General features: G+C 35.0%; 2 protein-coding genes across 2 annotated transcripts; one reads left to right on the forward strand and one right to left on the reverse strand.

Annotated features, from left to right (window-relative positions):
* Positions 1 to 1,496: 1,496 nt before the first annotated feature.
* On the reverse strand, positions 1,497 to 9,416 carry LOC122292090 (carotenoid 9,10(9',10')-cleavage dioxygenase 1-like). The gene is made up of 14 exons (XM_043100303.1): positions 8,917 to 9,416; positions 7,786 to 7,856; positions 7,599 to 7,613; positions 7,079 to 7,190; positions 6,654 to 6,753; positions 5,863 to 5,925; positions 5,433 to 5,543; positions 5,165 to 5,349; positions 4,694 to 4,832; positions 3,846 to 3,963; positions 3,666 to 3,767; positions 3,148 to 3,399; positions 2,277 to 2,388; positions 1,497 to 1,795 (listed from the first exon to the last, which is right to left on the reverse strand). Exons 1-14 carry the CDS (start codon positions 9,337 to 9,339, stop codon positions 1,766 to 1,768), a joined length of 1,833 nt encoding a protein of 610 aa, XP_042956237.1. The 5' UTR covers positions 9,340 to 9,416; the 3' UTR covers positions 1,497 to 1,765.
* A 3,991-nt stretch (positions 9,417 to 13,407) lies between these two features.
* LOC122292091 (polygalacturonase QRT2) lies at positions 13,408 to 17,396 on the forward strand. The gene is made up of 9 exons (XM_043100305.1): positions 13,408 to 14,062; positions 14,210 to 14,338; positions 14,591 to 14,758; positions 14,882 to 14,902; positions 15,002 to 15,209; positions 15,356 to 15,437; positions 15,616 to 15,724; positions 16,700 to 16,816; positions 16,935 to 17,396. Exons 1-9 carry the CDS (start codon positions 13,712 to 13,714, stop codon positions 17,148 to 17,150), a joined length of 1,401 nt encoding a protein of 466 aa, XP_042956239.1. The 5' UTR covers positions 13,408 to 13,711; the 3' UTR covers positions 17,151 to 17,396.
* Positions 17,397 to 19,339: the final 1,943 nt, after the last annotated feature.

Here is a 19,339-nt window from a genome sequence, read left to right on the forward strand (position 1 = left end):
GAAAGCGACAAAGCAACAACGAGGTTAGACTTAACTCCACCGACACTCTCTATGCGTGTTTATCTGAGAGAGAGAGTTAGAGACAGAGAGATCACAGTAAGCATACCGTCCAATCATTTCGTTTCTATTTATCTATCTCTAGTTTCTAAAAAAATGGATATATAATTACAACACCCACAAAAAAAAAGCCTACAAATTGAAATCAATAATATAATAACTACTTTGTTCTAAAAAAATAAAACAAAACAAAACAAAACAAAACCTTTAGAAGAAAGATCAATGGTCAATTATTCAACCGTGATACACACGAAAGAATTATATAGACAAAAAAATTGAGAGCAAAATGAATATATTATACTGTTCAACATTGTATTGTAAAGGCATGATTTGCTTTTTCTTTTGTTTGTATAACTTTTTCCTGTCTCCATCATAATTATTATTTTTAATTTTTAATATCAATTATAAAGAGGTGTGAAACCGTGAATAGGTATTAATTAATTGGAAGAAAGATTCTAGTGGTTAAAGTTTTGCTAGTATAAATGAGTTTGCCCACTAAATCACGTATCGATAATTTTTTTATTTAAAAATAAATAAATAAAAATTTTGAGAAAAAAAAAAATCTCATATCTTATAAAAATTATTTCTGTCTTTAAGTCACATCGTTTCGTTAAATATATACCTTACATATTAATATCAGTGCACGAATTGATGCATAAACTTACTTACAAAAAGTATTTTCATGGACTATATAGTTATATATAATACATTAAAGAATATAATAGACTATTAGTATTAATACTATAAGTTTATATTAGACTATTAGTATTAGTATATATATTAGTATTGGTTATGGTGATTTAATATAACTATATATAATATTATAAATGGACTTCAAGTATGTTACCAATAGTAATATGATATTAGACTATTAGTATCATTATAAATATTAGTATTAATTATATTGATTATAATAACTATATATTAGTATTTGTTAATATTTTATTGTTATAATGAGTTTAGTTTATTATAACTATATTATTGATAGACTATAATGATTATTTTATATGTGATTATTTAGTATAGTGATTTATATACTAATTAAGAATAGACTTAAAGTATATTACCAATAGTAATATAATATTATATTATTAGTATCATTATAAATATTAGTATTAACTATAGTGATTAGAATAGCTGTATATTAATATTTGTTAATTGTTATAGTGAATTTAGTTTATCCTTAAATAAACAGTGAATATCATCGTTAGAGCAAGAGGGAAAGTCTAACCTATGTTAAAGAGCCCTATAAGTTATTAATATAGACGATCAGAGGTACTCTGACTCATTACATAAAGAGGACTTGGTTTCTCTCCACACGAGGACTTGAAAATCGGGGCTTAATATTCGCACTTTTCAATATTTATTTATCTTGCAATGACTTGAATATCATTTAATAGTTTTTAATTGTAAATTCATCTACTCTTGTGCAACGAACATGGCTTAAAGAGCAGTGGAAAATAAATCATAACAGAGGTAAAGGCTGCCATTAAGAAGTATCATGACTTTGCCTCAGGTCACGGGGGTAGAAAAACAACGTACATACTTCTTCCAGGTCGACATGGTAATTATTACAACCCGTATGATGTGTGGAACTATATCGTCAAAGTAGTGAGTGCTGCCAGAGAGGTCTCTTGCGTATAATTTACGTGGATCAGCTTTCATTCTCTATTTAACATACATGATGCAGTCTCCAAGTGGCAGAAAATCATAGTTTTGCCTGATCTTGAAGTTGGTCCTGTCCAAAAACCATGAATACAAATTGGAATCACCGGAATAACAAGAGTGCAAGCAAAATAAGTTAAAAATCAAGAACTATCTGAGATGTACGTAACAACTAACAAGGCAGCTTTGATAGCGAACTAATAAGTAGGGGGGGAAAACGCTATAAACTGCAAGGCAATGCTCTCATCTGGATAGCAAATTTCTTGTCCTATCTCCTTTGGCATATCTGATCACCATTGAGTATCTCCTAAGTATCATTTTCCAATGCTTCTCCTGTTCTAATCCTACTTTCTTTTTGATACGTAAAATAAATATATTCTAATCCTACTTTCTATGAGCTGCATTTTATGTTCTATGTCAATCCTGTTCGTCCCAACCTTGTTGTCCTCAAAACTCTTTGAATTTCAACCTTGAAATTAATTTCCAACTCTAGAGTGATAAAGAGAAAGCTAAAAAAAGAAATTAAATCCCGAAGCAATTAATTCAACACTCACCTCTGTCACAAAGAAGGCATGGAACCCGGATGGAACTCGGTGGGGCAAGTCAACAACTGCAATAGGATCAGCTGACATTGTTTTTGCATCAAGTACATGCACTGATGATTTTCTGCATATTTATGGATCAAGATTTAAGACCATGTCCTCATCATATAAAAAAGTTAAAAAAATCAAACTTAAAATCAGTCACTAAGAGACAGTCGATAATTTCACCAAGCTTCTGAAAGAAACGCTGGCTATATAACTACAATGAACACTTACTTAGCTGTCTTGCACATCATTCTTAGCGATGTTCACAGTACTTTTGTTTCCAAATTTGATTTCATAAAATGCACCAAAAAAGAAAAACGAAAAAAAGTAAAGAAGCATAGAAGACTTCTTTTCTCGTTTCATATGAGTCAACGCACTATTCACGGTACTACACTTTAGTATTCATCTGTTCACTTCTGACTCGCAACTCAATAGTCGTTGTCGAAACAACCTCATGGAACATATTTAAAAACATGGTTTCATGAGCTTCATTTGACCAACAGAAGTGAGTTATTAACATAGCCCCTTGAGTGACATTATGAGTTGCCAACTACTTTGTTTTGCTTCATGGAACTAAGCATGGTGTAACGATAAGTGAGTAGATCTTGCGTGGATCCAAACGAGTCAATGCTCTCTTATCCATAACATTCATGATTTTCGCCCCCCTTGAGTAGGTTTTATAGCCTTCTCATTTTGTCAAGATTGTCACTGAACTAACTTTCAGAACTAGGAAATGCCGAGACTGTCAGATTCCTCACGAATCAGTTTCATATTCTAAAAAGCATTTCTTCCAGTTAGCAAAAAAAAAAATCAAAAAATAAAAAAGCATCAATCATACCCTGTATTCTCATCATGCACAAAGAATATTAAGTAGCCATCATCTTCTTCAGAAGTAATGCCAGGCAGGCGAGGGACAAAAACAGCCTCAGAACCAAATCTGCCGGGTCCGAAGTCATAGATGCCTTTAATATTTCCTCCAACTTCAAGCTTTGTTTTTCCAGTCTCTGGTTCAGCATGCAGATCAAATTTGATAATCCCCTTGACTACAAAAATGTTGTCAAGTATGGTTCCATATACATATTGCTGTCTCCTGGTTACCCAAAAAATAATTAGTAAAAATAAACGATGGAATAAATAAGAAGATAAGTGATTTGATGCACATGAGAACATAATGAATTAAGCACGGCTGGGAGCAAAATGATGAAAGGAGGCAGCGAAGCAAAAATAAATTCCTGAACATACACATAAAAAAATATCAATAATATGGCCTTTCAATATTGAGCTTTCATCAGCCACATCCGGAAACCAGAATTTTTGCAATTTTGAACAGATCTATCACCAAAACTTGATGGATACCTGCCGGTGTAGCTCTCATTAACCCTTGGGAAATCAACAGCAGATACTGATAACTTCTTCTGTGAAGCTAGACCAGTTTTCATATTGAATCTCATCTCATACCTGAAAAGAATACTGTCAGAAATACTGAGGCATGCACAGAGCATTGAGTTTTCATAAAATGGGAAAAGGTTATCCTACAGCTCGTTGCCGAAGTTTTCAGGATTTTCTTTGATAGTCCCACTGAGCATGTCCAGATTTGGATTCTCAAGGCGACAAGTGATCAGAACAACTTCATCCTCCTCCTCCCATGCATTGGCTAATGAAAGGAAGTCACTAAAAAGGTCAGAATGGACATATAAAAAAACAGAATTAACTTCCATTATAGCTCAATCATAAGTCACACATGGCTATATATTTACAAATCTAGAAAGAGTCAAATCAACAAAAGCTCAATAGATGGCAACAGATAATCTTGGTCCTTCCAGGTTGACTTGACCAAGATAGAGGCCATAAGGCTAATTCTAGAATTATCATCAGCATCTCATGGAATTACGATAACAGTCAAGGCTAAGGAAAATTCACCACTTTCTATCAGTCAACAAATAGATGTAAGATCAATGGGAAAGAACTGTCATGGCTTGAAGAAGAAAGAGAACGCTGCTCAAAATCAAGGACAGAGCCAAATACATTCAAGAAGGTTTTTGCTGGACATAGAACTGATTGACCTGAAAGATTTGGGTAGCCAAGCCCAAATGGTAAGGATATCTTAATGCGAATAACAAACAAATAGCTCACAATAATTGATATCCAAATTACTTAAGAGGGGTAAGCTGGTTTCATTGTCAATTAACTAGTCTCGATAATGCTAACCAGGATCAGAAATAGAATCTTCAAAGCTACTGAATATTCTAGCAGTTCTACATTATTAAACATAATCTAAGGGCAGAAATAATTGGTTTGCCACCAGCAAACTTCATCTAATAAACAATATGAATTTAAAGAACCTGCTGGCCTTAAAGAAGAGAGAACAAGGCAAAAAAGCATACCATTATGGAATATGAAGCAATTTGGAAGCTCGAACCATTTGATTAGCAGCTCATCCTTTGCATACCGAGGAAGTACACCGAAGCGAGCTTTTTTCGTTGCATCAAATGTGAATATCAGCTTGTTCTCCTTCACCATTTCCTGAAAACCAAAGTGTGATGTAACTGTGTAACTGAAATGATGCTTGACAATGCCAACAGAAAACGAAGAACAGTTTTTCCCATCATGTCTACCATTACTAAGCCCAAATTTGGTGAAAAGCACCAACCTCATTAAACCCACAGCACAGCCCCCCCCCCCCCCCCCCCCCAAAAAAAAAAAGAGGAAGAAAACGAAGAAGAAAGAAGCCTCCTTCAGGCTAGGGTTGTTTGACTTGGTCTTTCGTCACTATGCATCCAAACCAATGTCGTGAATATAATGGTAATTTGAGCAGGTTAATATTTCTAACAGTCCCAACTTTGCATGTGTCATACCTTTGGTCTGATATACAACGGAAGATCCATGAAAATTGCATAGTTCTCAGTAATCGCAAAGTCATGCATCATGATGGGATCTGGTACAGTTATTGGTACTGGGTCATGCATGAAACCATCCTTTGAAATTACTCTGTAAGTGATATATGGTGGTGTAACTGCATAGCCAAATGTAAACATCTCGCCTGCATGAAGATATACTCGAAGTTAAAAGGAAGCCTTCCATTACAGTGGCTTAACAAACTTCTGTCAAGGATGATGCCTTTACCAGTGAATGGATCAACCTTTGGATGGGCAGTGAAAGAATGAGTCAATCTCTTGTCATAATCCAGCATGCCAAGTGTTTGGAGATCTCCATCTTCCAAAACTTTAAGGACATCTACATAATGCAATGACAACAATTTCAATCCCACATCAGAAGCAAGAAAGTTGCAGAAAGTTCTCTGCTAGAGTCCATATACACACAATTAAATTGGCATTTCTTCATGGTCATTTTTCCCCACCATGGAAATCATTGGATTGCCATGTTATTACCAAAGTAATGCAATCCATAAATATCCAAAGAAAAATCTCTGTGCTGGCCCAATGGGGATGCATTTGACATCTCTCCCCATCAGGCTCTCTACTCGATGTCAATCCAGAGAAATAAATCATTTTCCTTTTATTTTAGAAGTAGCAATGAACGAAGGCAAGCTTACAAGGTTTATCTGCTTCTTGAAGTGCTAGAAGTTTCCCATGGTGATATATGAGAGCTGTATTACCTGGATGTGGGTGGCAAACAGTTAGTGTCTGTCAATTCACAACAGGATTACTTAAATAGAAAATAATATATGAGACATACCAATACAAACATTCAAAAATTGATTTTGGTATGGCACATTTAGCAGAGATACTTATTGATGGATCCACACATGCCACACGGGCACATTAAAGTGGTATACACGTGTGTTTGCTGGGGAAAATGCCTCGTGAGGTGGAGCTCAGCAGTCTGAATCTCTCTTGTCCCCAAGGGTACAAACTCACATTTGATAGAGAAAAATATATGATGCGTAGAAGCTCTGTAGCTCAAGTTCAAATCTTAAGCATAAAAAATAGCAGAGTTTTTTTTTTTTTTTAGAATTAATTAATTTTTTTGATAAGTAAACAAGGCAGCAATAATTTAGAATTAAATTAATGGAAATAAAAGTGTAAAACACAGTATGTTAACTAAAAGATTTGCCAGCCAAGGTTTAAAACAAGCATTTGGAAATCTTGTTCCGGTAACCAAGTCCTGTACGTCTGTCCTAATGTTTGGGGATTTGATAAGAAAATACCTATGCACTCACTAATACCCAACATCGGAGAGACCATGCAACTAAGCAAAATCTAGAACAAAAAAAGTGTAGATATAAGGAATAATGTTTTTGAACTTTAATAAAAATGTGTGCACACACAATCACAGCAGATGTCTTTCCATTTGAGCAATGAAATGAAAACAAGGCTAAACTACCTGTTCCAGTTCCATATGAAACATCTAATACTTTCAGTTTTGCTCTCAGCATTTGGATGTTCACCATGAGTAATCCAAACAGCCCCTTAAGATCTCCAATCTGAAAAAGATATTAAGATGAACACATAAGACCTCCGAACTAAAAAAATACAGCAGAAGATTATCTACTCTTGAGATTCTTAACTCTACAATCCCTAAAACCACCTTTCCTTCTTTACTGATGACAATTGCTTTTCCTCTGTGGCACCCCCATTGGCAGTAGAGTTCACAAGCACAGGCATGTAACACAGGGAGAGAGAGAGAGAGAGAGAGAGAGAGAGAGAGAGAGAGAGAGAGAGAGAGAGGGTGTAGGGAGACAGCACGTGAACCACCCAAATGAACACACCAGAAAAATAAATAAAAAACTTTATAGCTAACTGTTGTACCTTCATAAATTTAGAACCTCCAAAAAACTCTTCTTGTTTAAGTCGAGATGTCCTCACATAGCGGGAGACATAGGTTGCTTTCCCATCTTTGATGCGCAGACCATGAACCATGCTGAAATGTTATAGATATAATCTAATTCCCTTATTGCTTTTACTTATAAAAAAATTCCCTTCTTGCTTTAACAGATTAATAGTAGATGCATATAGTAAGTTCCAAACAACTGTCACAGGTCTCCAAAATAAAAAGAAACATTGGGCAGGCTGAAAAACATGAAACAGAATATTGAAACATAAACAACTAAAATGGATATTTTCCTTTCGGATCATAAGATGTCCGCAGATTAATTGCTACTTTTATCTTGAACAACTTTGGGAGTCTCCACTTAAACATCCACATATTAAATACAGCAAGCAAAGAGACAGAAGTTATTATTGGATAATGAAGCAATATGTTTAAAATCTATGTTCAATAAAACTTGAAAGAAATTCTGTTTGAATAAAGGAAAACAAAATCACGCACCCATCTCCATCAAACCTGCAAGAGAGCAACAAAGAGAATAAGTACAATATTCACCTTGTCTTGGGGGGGGGGGGGGGGGGGCAAAAGACATAAATCTAAACTCGATATATAGCAACCAGTTAACTATGCTTCTTACAGTTGACAAAATATCATAATAAATATTTCTATAGAGGGAAAAAAGACAAACCAGTGATATGCAGCCACAGGGGAGAATTTTGGGTTGGGACCCACCCTAACAAACTCTCCATTCAAGCAATCCTGCAAGAAATATTTCTCATTCCATGTCATGGGCAACGGAAGCATGATAATATACAGCTTGAAGCAATAGAGAAATAAACAAATAATTGGTCAAAATCTCAGCCATCTTTACTAGAAATAAATGAGTACATCTTTACAAAGGGATAACAAATATCAGATTCAAGGTGATAGGAAGTGCTCCAGATGACTAGTTCATGCACGGCAGGGACAATTTATTACATCCTTGAAAAGGAGGTAGAATACTAGGATTTCCAAAAAAAGTGTGGGCCAATGAGGTGAGGCAAACATAACACCTTGTTATTCAACCCCCTGTGCATTTTTGTGTGTCACAACAAACAGTTGCCTGTCCTGTTTGGTGAGATTTATCTTCACACTGGCAGCGAAATGCTCAGGTAAAATTAACAACAGGAAACTAATCAGCACATTACTAAATATGCCTTCTTACATTATTTCCAAAAAAATAAAAAAATAAAAATACTCTTTAGGTTCACACAACGACGTGACACTCACATTCCTAGACACGAGACTTTTAAATCAAACATTTGCACCGGACAGGAAAACCGGCTATCTATATAACATGCACACTTCAGACACTAGTCACACTACCCAAATATAATCGCTCATTAAGCCAGAATTTGAGTAATATTTCATAATCCACTTATCAAAATATTTCATGATCTATACAATTCCAGACCATTGATATAAATTTCAATTAAAACGATTATCCTATCTGAATTTATGATATACCGAGATGAACACACCATCAGACAGTAAAATGTACTAAAATTTCCCAAAAAAAAAAACCAAAATGAAACTCCAAAGTAATTTTCTTTTTAAGCGACGTCCAGGAAATTAAAATACCACTTAACTTGAATTCTATGAAGTTTAGGGAACAAAAATTGAACTCCATAACACTCCGTATGGTTGATAAAAATTGGTATAGCTGTTCGTCCCTAAATTATTTCCATTCTCACCCTATACCAAACAGACCCTCGAGTCCTGAACTCAAGCCACAATGATTCACACACACAATCAGTGGAAGAGAGTTAATTGTCCGCACCGGGAGGAAGCCTTTGACGAGGAGGTCGGTGGCGGGAGGGGTCTCGTCGTGAACGGGAGCGAAGTTACCGGAGAGATAATGGTGAGGCAGAGAAGTGTCGTACATGAACTTGACGATCAGCTTCTCCAGAAAGTCAACCACCTTCGAAGTGAGCCCTTTACTAGGCTTCGGGTCCACCACCACTACCGACTCTCCTCTTCCGCCGCCGCCTAAGCTCTGCTTCTCCTCTGCCATGTTTCTCTGTGTGTGTATGTCTATCTCTCTGAGTGCAGTAAAACGTAATGTTGTGAGGTTGTAGTGCTGTCGTTGGTGGATTATGGGAGTGTGCCGTGTCTCTTCCACTCTCAGCTTTGTTGGTGAATATACTGCCGTGGCTTGAATTTTCCAAGTAAATGGTTGGATCAAGAATGTCCTTAGCTGCATTGCCTTCTAGATAATTTGTGCCGTCTCTTCCACTCTCAACTTTGTTGGTGAATATACTGCCACTTGGCTTGAATTTTCTAAGTAAATGGTTGGATCAGGAATGTCCTTAGCTGCATTACCTTCTAGATAATTTGTTTGTTAATTCGATTGTATTGTATGGCGATGATTCGATGCGCCACAGAAGCATCCTGGGCGGAGATATATATATATATATAATATACATATAGGTCCATGCATGGATGGCGTGAGGAAGGTTTCTGGGAAGTAGGAACAGTCCTAGATGCATTAGAGCGTAAACTGATTTTACGAAGCTTAATCCACAGAAAAGTAAGCCCATTAGTGGGTCTATTGGGCCCATTCCTTCCCAACAGACCTGCGAAAAATATAACAGCTAGAACCAAATTTCTGAACCAGTGGGCTTGCGGGCACAAGTTGGGCTTGCAAGCAAAGTCTAGAAACAATAGAAATTCCATTGTCCAATATCTCGGGCTATGGTTGGCTTGCAAGCGTTGACAATAACATGAGCTGAGTTAGGCCTAGACGAGTCAAACAACTATTATAAATCCTTAAAAAAATCGTTGATTGAAGAATGGTAACCTTTCTTTTGGAAAATTAATATTCCAATTCCAAAGCATATCTACTCTGCCTAACTGATCATAATTATGATCATGAATAATGTTAATGCAAGGTCAATTTCGCTAGCTCCTACATACCGACTATCTCTCTCAATTCCCAAACTCATCAATACGTACAAATACAGGAATGGATTCTAGTGTACGTGTTTGTCTCATCAACACCATAGTGTAAAATTAAGAAAAACATGGTATCAATTAAGTTTCAAATATGGGAAATTTGATACATCTAAATGCACCGAAATGGGCAGGATTCTGGTAAAAAAACACAACCTTTTTCAATTCCTGCCCACAAATAAAATGATCAATCACTCCTCTATCAGCGCAGGAATCATCCCACCAACTTCGATCGATTAAATAAACAAATAAATTGCTTAATTAGATCAATCTGTAAATTAACTACTACGAAATTGAGGTCACAGCTTGGGATCCCTTCTCAACCTCTCCATCTTACTGCATGAATGCATGCCCCGTTGTTATAAGTTAGTTACTGTTAGGTACGAAACTCTCGCTCTAGCTTGCCTCTAACGTACGTGTTACTGCAATTGTCACAACAATTCATTTTAATATTCTACATTAATTAATATTATTATGGAAGCCGATCGATGAAGAACGCTTTTTTTTTTTTTCTTTTTTCTTTTTTTCCTAATAATTTGTGCAAAATGTTTAAATTTAAAATTCCATGTTTAATATATAAAAGTTTAAGGTTAATCAATCCCATATATTAATTTTCAACTCCGTGTTTGAAAATTGAAATAATCTATCAACTGATCATCAGCGCCGAAATATGTGGTCAAATTAATCGATCGTTATTATTAATATTATTTTTTATGTGAGATAGGAGGTCTCAAATTCAACCTACAAGACTCAAGAGGACAGAGTGACGTTGGAAAGATAACTACCAAATCGGTTGGTATTTTCCAGATCAGGGGGAAAAAAAAAACTGGATCCCCGGCAGTTGGGATAGATATAAAAATTGATGTTTTATTTATTTAATCTTTTTAGAATGGTTTCTTGATCTCTAACTCCAAAAAATCATCTTATTTTCTAGAACAAATGCAGTTTGGATATGTATTAATAAAATTTTAAATAACTTGAGGCTATATATAATTATATATCTTATAAATTAATTAGGTCAATCAATATTAACGAAGATGGATGTAAATGCAACAAAAAGCGACAAAGACGCACGAAATCTTCTTCGAGTGGGAACAAATTAAACCAAAGTCACAAGTTATTAACGACTCCCCTCCAAACTCCCATCCCTCATTGCATATTTCCCAAACACGTACACCACGGCAAGTCATAGGGGCCGTGGCCGCCCGGCCAAGTAGTGCTAGCTTAATGATCATCTTGATCTAGTATTTCAACCCTGACCCCAAATCACACGCAAATCCCATTCTCTTACCACAATCGTACCTTCTCTTTCCCTTGCAAAAATGGCCTAATTCACCTAAATATGTAACTGCTATATAACTTCCCTAGCTAACTTTCTACGTTTCGGTAAGTACATGCACTTCACCATGATCCCTTAATTCACTCTAATTCCAAATACAGCCCCGGCCTCAATTTGACATCATGGTCGTCCATGGAGAGTACATGACAAGCATGGTCATAGGGTCATAAACTTAATTGTAATCATGGGGTACTTGAATAGCTAGCATCATATACGTACTTGTAACTTGGTACAATGTTGAATTAATAATTTAATTATGACTATGTATAGTATGTTTACCAACCTCGATCCAAGGCGTAATTTACGTACACAGCCTGAAAATAAACCGCATAACCCGAAGTACTACTCTTGACTTTCAAGTAATTAACTTATATATACATATATAATATCGACGTCATGATGAAATCAAAATGATGTTCGTGACGCTGAAGGCATTTTTTAGTGGAAAGGGAAATGGACGGACTGACTTTAACTTCGGAAACCCTTTTGAGATCAGCTCTCTTTTCGACGTTTTTTTCCCCTATATACGCAATTAATTGGTTAATCAGCACTATAGAGAATATTATTGGAGTCCCAGCATTGGACCGGTCATATATATATATATATATGGTCCTAAAGATCCTAGGGGTGTTTATATATATATATATATTTGATAAATTTATATTATTGGGTTTTCCAAAGTGAAAAGATCATTTTCGGGTTAATTAGATGTGGGGCCTATATATATAATATAGAATCAACTGCTCCTAATAAATTTATAATATTGTTACTTTTGGTGACATGGTAATTAACCCGGAATCTCTGCCTTTGGTAGTTAATTTGGTCGTTGGAAATTGAAAAATTTGCATACAAAGTTCTTATTTAAGAAATTATAAGGATCGATGATGGTGTACGTTGAATTAGAATGTACATCTTTTACGTAATTGGCGCTCATGGACCAAACATATAGTAGTCTAATGAAATAGTAATTATTTATTTTCAATATTTTTTCCATTATTCATAATTACTACGATGCAGTCTTATTTGGACTCGCAGGTCGATCGTATCGTGTTCTACGCCTGTATAAATTAAGACCAACATATATATAATATATTTTTATTTGACTTATATAATATAATATGTCAACCGGCATTTAATTTCCATGTAATTAATTAACTAAAGGTGGATAAATACCTAAATATATTTGTGCCAAAATGGAAAAATAACGATCGAAGACCATATTATCGCATACATGCAGATCCATGCATGCTGCATCATGTTATAATATATTATATGATGTGAAAATATTAATTATATATATATAGATATATGTGTATTGAATGTATACTGCATGTGTGCAGATCGCGCGATAGAAGATATATAGATGAACTCAACTTGTTTACATCGACATCAATAATATTCATGAGTCATGATCATGACCTAACTTAATTAAAAGTGATTTTCGTCCTAATATTTATTGAAATTATAACCTAGTAATTAATATATATCTATATAAATGGATCACTAGTCTCCACTTCGTTAATAAAGTAAAATTAAGTTGAAAAATTTTCTGCTTACAAAAATACCATACAAATACATAAAAGTAACGTCGTCTCGTATAATTAAAATAATAATAATAATAATAGTAACGTCTCGTTATTGATTTGCATATGGCATAAATATATATATACATATACATATATATATATATATATATGCATGCGCACATACATGATATATCTAATAGATCATACATGCATGCATGCACCATGACCACGTGATAAAATGCAAATGAGGTTTACATGTCAAACTATTGGTCAACAAGCACGAACTCAGATTGATTTTCTTTTCTTTTTCCATTGAAAACAAAATGTGAAACGTCCCAAAGTAATCTGGCTACCGCTCATTATTCCTTGCACTGCTCAATCTCTTCTCTTGTAAAACCCATTAATCTATTAGAATTGTGATTATTAGTTCTTCTATGACTCTATCTATTCTTTCTCGTAAATCCTAATCCTTAATTCTATGACCCAATCTATTAGAAGTCCTAGTTCTTCTTTGACTCGTATTCTTTCTCGTAAATCTTCATCCTTCTATTACTAGCTTGTACCTTTTCCTTCGTCTATAAATAGAGCCTATCTCTGTTAAAATCAGTGCAGCACCTTTCTGTAAACACATACCAGCAGCGGCCCTTTCCTACAAAGCACACTTGAATATTGTTCTCTTCCAAAATTCCTGTTGTTCTAGCAAAGTCTTTGCACATTTGATCTTGAAGATTTGCTTTTCTCCAGATCCAGTGAAAGATATGTCCCCACAAATCAATTTTCTCGTACTTTTCATAATCTTAGGAGCCTCCTTCTCATCCTGTTTTAGCAGCTACCAAGAGGGCCCACTTACAATTGATCATCTAGACGACACTCATGGTTCTGATCCTCGTAGAGCCTACACCACATCAATAAGCAATAATACCGATCATCAACAGGACCAGGATCGTGACAAACATGAGCCCGGGTTTGTGGACCGGATCATGATGTCTGCGGCCAAAAGGTTTGGTATGAAAAGAAGGCTTAGACGAGCACAAACTCCTTCGACTTCACAAAGGCTGGTCAGTGTAGATCAGTTTGGCGCTAAAGGTGACGGAAGAGACGATACTGAGGTACGTACCCGATTTGATTAATACTTTCGACCATTCTTCACGATTTTCCGTTTTCGTTTCTTTTTCTCTGTAGTTGGTTTGCGATTTTTTTTTTTTTTTTGGGTGGGTTACAAGATAGTAGTTTGATTTCTCAAACTTTTATGTTAGGCATTTCGGAAAGCTTGGCAGGCAGCTTGTTCTTCTGCAAATAGTGTTCTTGTGGTCCCTAAATATCGGAACTACCATCTCAAGGCAATTACATTCTCGGGTCCCTGCAAATCTGATATGACATTGATGGTGAGTTTTATGCATGCATGCGTATGAACCATATGTATATTATATATATATATATATTTATATGAAGAGTCCATATGTAGTATAAACACGCATCATCTTAAGCCAAATAACATTATACGTACATGCATCATGCATGCGTATGGACATATCGATAATAGACATATATATATGCTATTATATTTGCATTTAATTAACATTTTATTTAATTTTCCTGTGGAAATTTACAAGTCCTTGTTTATATTTTTTTACTAGGTCTACGGAACAATCAAAGCTTCTTCTCATAGATCAGATTATGCAAAAGATACACGACATTGGCTTGTGTTTGAAAATATTCAAAACTTTGTAGTTGAAGGTGGGGGCTCCATCAATGGCAATGGGAGGAAGTGGTGGCTAAACTCATGCAAAATTAACAAAAACCTTGTATGTATTATACTGAATTCTCCCATTTAAGTTTCATGACCTTTAGTTTTGTGGTTCCCAATGATAAGCGAACTAATTAGTATCATTGACATTGGTCTCTTCCATTGTTTTTTCCACGTACAGCCTTGCACGCACGCACCAACTGTAAGTTCCTGGATCTTCCATTGATCTCCATGGCTTTTCTGACATTATATTTAAAATTTTCCTCTGTAATGTTTTTGATTGATTTAATAACTGTTTTAGGCTGTGACCTTCCTCGGCTGCAACAATTTGAGAGTGTCTAACCTGAGAATAAAAAATGCACAGCAAATGCATGTTACATTTCAGAACTGTGACAACGTCAAAGCTTTGAATCTCTTGGTGACTGCACCAGGGAATAGTCCCAATACGGATGGAATTCATGTTACCGGAACACAGAACATTAATATCGAAAACTGTGTTATCAGAACAGGTACACCCAAAAAAGAAACTTCAGTTTTCTATAATTTAGTAACAACTAATAATTACTATTTAATCATTTATTGCATGCCAAAATATCTATTTTTTACAACAAATTAATTCTGAACTAATTAATCATTTTGGTTTTATTTGTTGAAGGTGATGACTGTATTTCCATAGTGTCTGGGTCAAAAAATGTTCGAGCCACAGACATTACATGTGGACCAGGTCATGGAATAAGGTGATGATCATCTCTCATGCACTATATTATATATACTCTAACTTGGTTAATTTTAATTGATCACCTAATTTATAAAGTTGAAGTAAAGTAATTCTACCAGCTAGCTAGCACGATGCATGCATGTTTTTGTTATTTTCTCTGTTAATTATTTCTTATTAGTTTGGATATCGTTTTGCAGCATTGGGAGCTTAGGAGCTGACGGTTCCACAGATTATGTTTCAAATGTGATAGTTGATAGAGCAAGACTTTCAGGAACTACTAACGGAGTCAGGATTAAAACTTGGCAGGTAATTAAGAATACTTGGTAATTTTCATATACCCATTCTGGCCCGGGCTCCGGGGCACTCCCTGCAGACTGTTGATAACTAAGGAGCTATATATATATATAGAACTGTTACAGATATAAATAAATTATATAAAATAAATTTATAAACTGACGTAATTTTATAAATTTTATTTGATTTGTTTTGTAATAAAAATAATTTTATAATCTGACGTATCATATCAAATCATATCAATTTGTGGATTTACTTATTTATAATCTCTTTGTGGTTAAAGTATTTTCTATATTTATATATATATATATATATATGTACGGCCAAAAGTAGGCATCAATACGTACATTAGGCAGACTCATTTTGAAAAACTTGTGGGTACGTACGTAACCTTTTGCAAATTGGTTAAAAAGTTGAAAGTTGCATCAATTTAGGCGCAATATACATACATACATATATATATATATATATATATATAAAAGATTGGCCGTAGGAAATTCTCATGAAGACATTGCGAGAGACAGATGGTCAGAGAAAAGAAAAAGAAAGAAAGAAAGAAAGAAGCAAAAGTTGATGGAAAAACAGCGGAAGTACTTTAGAAAAATTGGGTGCAAAATGATTAAGAGATCACGTCTTCCATGCACCGTTATTTTTCCTCCTTGAATCCCTCCACCTTACAAGAAACGTCGTCCCCCCCACCCCCATGTTTACTACTTACCACATACTTAATTCTTGACTTGTGCTGAACCAACAAGTTTACGTCTTTCTTCATTCTTTCCTGCTGCTGACCTACATATTTATATAGGACCCACTCACTAAAGTACCAGCTGCTTGTATAACAAGTTAACTACTTAAAAATTATCACTTCTTCACTTCTATAAAATATATATATTAATATATGTATGCATGTATGCGTATTGTATTTAACAGTCCCGCATATTTGTTATAATTTTCGATTTTAATCTATATGTGTGTATATGTATGCAGGGAGGCTCTGGGTATGCCAAAAATATCCTATTTCAAAATATCGAAATGAACAATGTCAGCAATCCTATAATCATAGATCAAAACTATTGCGATCAAGATACTCCATGCAGAGAACAGGTAATATATATATATATATATATATGATCCCTTATTAAAAGGCTTTTCACGTAAAGCACAATCCCAAAAAACATGAAGATATATACCAATCATCTTAATTAATATTGCATGACTGCAGGGCTCGGCTGTGCAAATAAGCACCGTGACTTACAGAAACATCCAAGGCACTAGTGCATCGGAGGATGCTGTAAAATTCCAGTGCAGCAAGAGCATGCCCTGTGAAGGGATCTCATTGCAAAATGTTGATCTAGTACGTGCAGGAGATGCAGATGTCCAAGCTTCTTGTGACAATGTTGGACTGGCAAACAAGGGGAAAGTCTTTCCACGGTGCTGATCATGATCATGAATTCGGAGGAAAAAAGCGAAATCCCTACTTTTTTATTATTATTATTATTATTATCGACACTGTAAACTAATATAGTTTGACTAATTAGCATTAAAATTTAATACGGTGGTCGATTGTCAGATATCGCATGCTGTTTTAGTCGTAGAAACATAGAAAAGAGGGAAAGCGTACGCGCGCGTGTTGCTGTATACAACTCAAATAATTAATGCATGCTTTTGCTTCTTTCTTTCCCCATCATGTTGAGTTTCATTTTATCAAAAAAAAAAAAAAAAAAATATTGAGTTTCATAAATAAAGTATATTTATTTATTTTGGAAAGTATTTTCAAGCGTTTTGGTATTTTTGGATTTGGGCCCCTACCCCTCACTGGATCGGGCTTATTTAATAGTGTAAGCCTAACCTCGTGAGAGAGAGAGAAATGGATTGGGCTTATATTAATTGTACAACACTAATGTCCATCGAAGGAGCCCATTATATAATGAAGCACGATGGCCTGATCACGATGGTGCCGAAAGCAGTACTATAACCGGGCCTTAGGCCTAGCTGAAACAGGCTCAAATTCAGAGTAGCGCTAGTTAGCTAGGGATCAATTAATATCATTTTAGACTCAAATTTAAGAGTTTTGCTACGTACAAATGCAGTCGTATACTAATCTGTACACTAATACTGATTTATTTATATTTAAAATTTAAATTAACACTGTTTTCAATAAAATCTACTTTTTGACCAATCACATTACATTAGTGTACAGATTAGTGCAAAATTATGTTTATAACTATATTTTTCCCAAATCCAAAACCTGAAAAACATACAAAAATATAGGCCCATCCTCACAGCTAGCTGAGCTAATCATCGGAAAAAGATTGTTAATTTGGGACAATTAAAGTCATCAATTAGGTAATTAATTAGCTTCAATCAAAATGCACGTACTCGAGCCTTCGTCCCAACCAAGCTGACGCATGCAGGCACACTCCACGTACCCTTCTATTTTCTCAGTACTCTTGGAAATCAACTCGTAATGCCATATATATATATATATATTTAGTTTAATATATACACGCACAGTGGCCGTTTATCTCTCTCGAGACTTTACGAACCCATGCACGGCATGCATAAAGAAATATTCAAAGCACTTTTACATAAGAATATACCTGTTTATCCCTAATTCGTATTTATTTATTTATTTAATCGAAGCCGTTACTCGAAAATATTGTAGTTGGCTAGCTAGCTGGCTGTGAGGTCTTGGGATGGTAGTCAATCATGAGGGGGAAAATATATATACACCAAGCAGTAACTAGCTAGCTAGGTAGGTAGGTAGCAGTTGGCTTGAAGCTATCGATCGATCAATCTTTAATTTAATTAATGAAGATGGCTTTAAACATCCACCCACTAGTGTAATCTACTTAATTGCACACATGCAAATATGATCGGCAACATCGTGAAGAATCTATATATATGTATATATATGGCAAAATTACGTACTGAGATTTTAGAAAATGACAAGAGTGAGGATGATCGATTTGACTTAAGTCACGATTTTTCAAGCATTCATATTATGAAGCACGTACACATGAGGCTATATATAATAAATGAGACCTAAGAAAATCAAAGCGACGTTCGGTATGGGTTGGTTTCAAGGCTGCATTAATTCGATCGTATTAATTATATATGGTGATCTGGATGATACCCACTTATAGGAACTATGAGTAGGCCGGTTTATATATATATATATATTTATATATGTTTCTTTAAATATGTATCCATTAATAGAGTTTATATATATAATGTGAGTTGGCCATTTAATAAAACCCTAGCTACATGAATTACTATATATGCCAAACCTACAGTACTCTGATCTGTCTCTAGATCTCTGAGTACTAGCTAGGAAATGTTATGAAACTATATATGTAAATTCTTATTTAATGCCAGCTTGGATTGGATTATTGGAGTTTATATGTGTGATCAATTCAAGGTGACATAATATATAGGCTGCCAACCAAGCGTTCGTTGGCCAGCTATGAATATATAAATCTTTTGTCATGTAGAGGTAGATGGACCTTTATATCGTGTGTGTGTGAGAGAGAGAGAGGGTTCCTGATCTAGTGATGATAGGACAAAAGAAAGAATCTAACTAGGACCTAGCCATAAAATGCTTGAAGAACAGGCCTGCCGGGACCT

This window comes from Carya illinoinensis, chromosome 13 (assembly GCF_018687715.1).
Source record: "Carya illinoinensis cultivar Pawnee chromosome 13, C.illinoinensisPawnee_v1, whole genome shotgun sequence".
Taxonomy (NCBI): domain Eukaryota; kingdom Viridiplantae; phylum Streptophyta; class Magnoliopsida; order Fagales; family Juglandaceae; genus Carya; species Carya illinoinensis.

Coding starts and splice junctions, on each gene's coding strand:
- LOC122292090 (XM_043100303.1), bottom strand. CDS start 9,339: ATGCAGCTAAGGACATTCTTGATCCAACCATTTACTTGGAAAATTCAA. Junction 4,833..5,164: donor CGTTGTATATCAGACCAAAG/GTATGACACATG, acceptor TTTGGTTTTCAG/GAAATGGTGAAGGAGAACAA. Junction 3,400..3,665: donor AATGAGAGCTACACCGGCAG/GTATCCATCAAG, acceptor TTGGGTAACCAG/GAGACAGCAATATGTATATG.
- LOC122292091 (XM_043100305.1), top strand. CDS start 13,712: ATGTCCCCACAAATCAATTTTCTCGTACTTTTCATAATCTTAGGAGCC. Junction 14,339..14,590: donor AATCTGATATGACATTGATG/GTGAGTTTTATG, acceptor TTTTTTTACTAG/GTCTACGGAACAATCAAAGC. Junction 15,438..15,615: donor GGACCAGGTCATGGAATAAG/GTGATGATCATC, acceptor ATCGTTTTGCAG/CATTGGGAGCTTAGGAGCTG.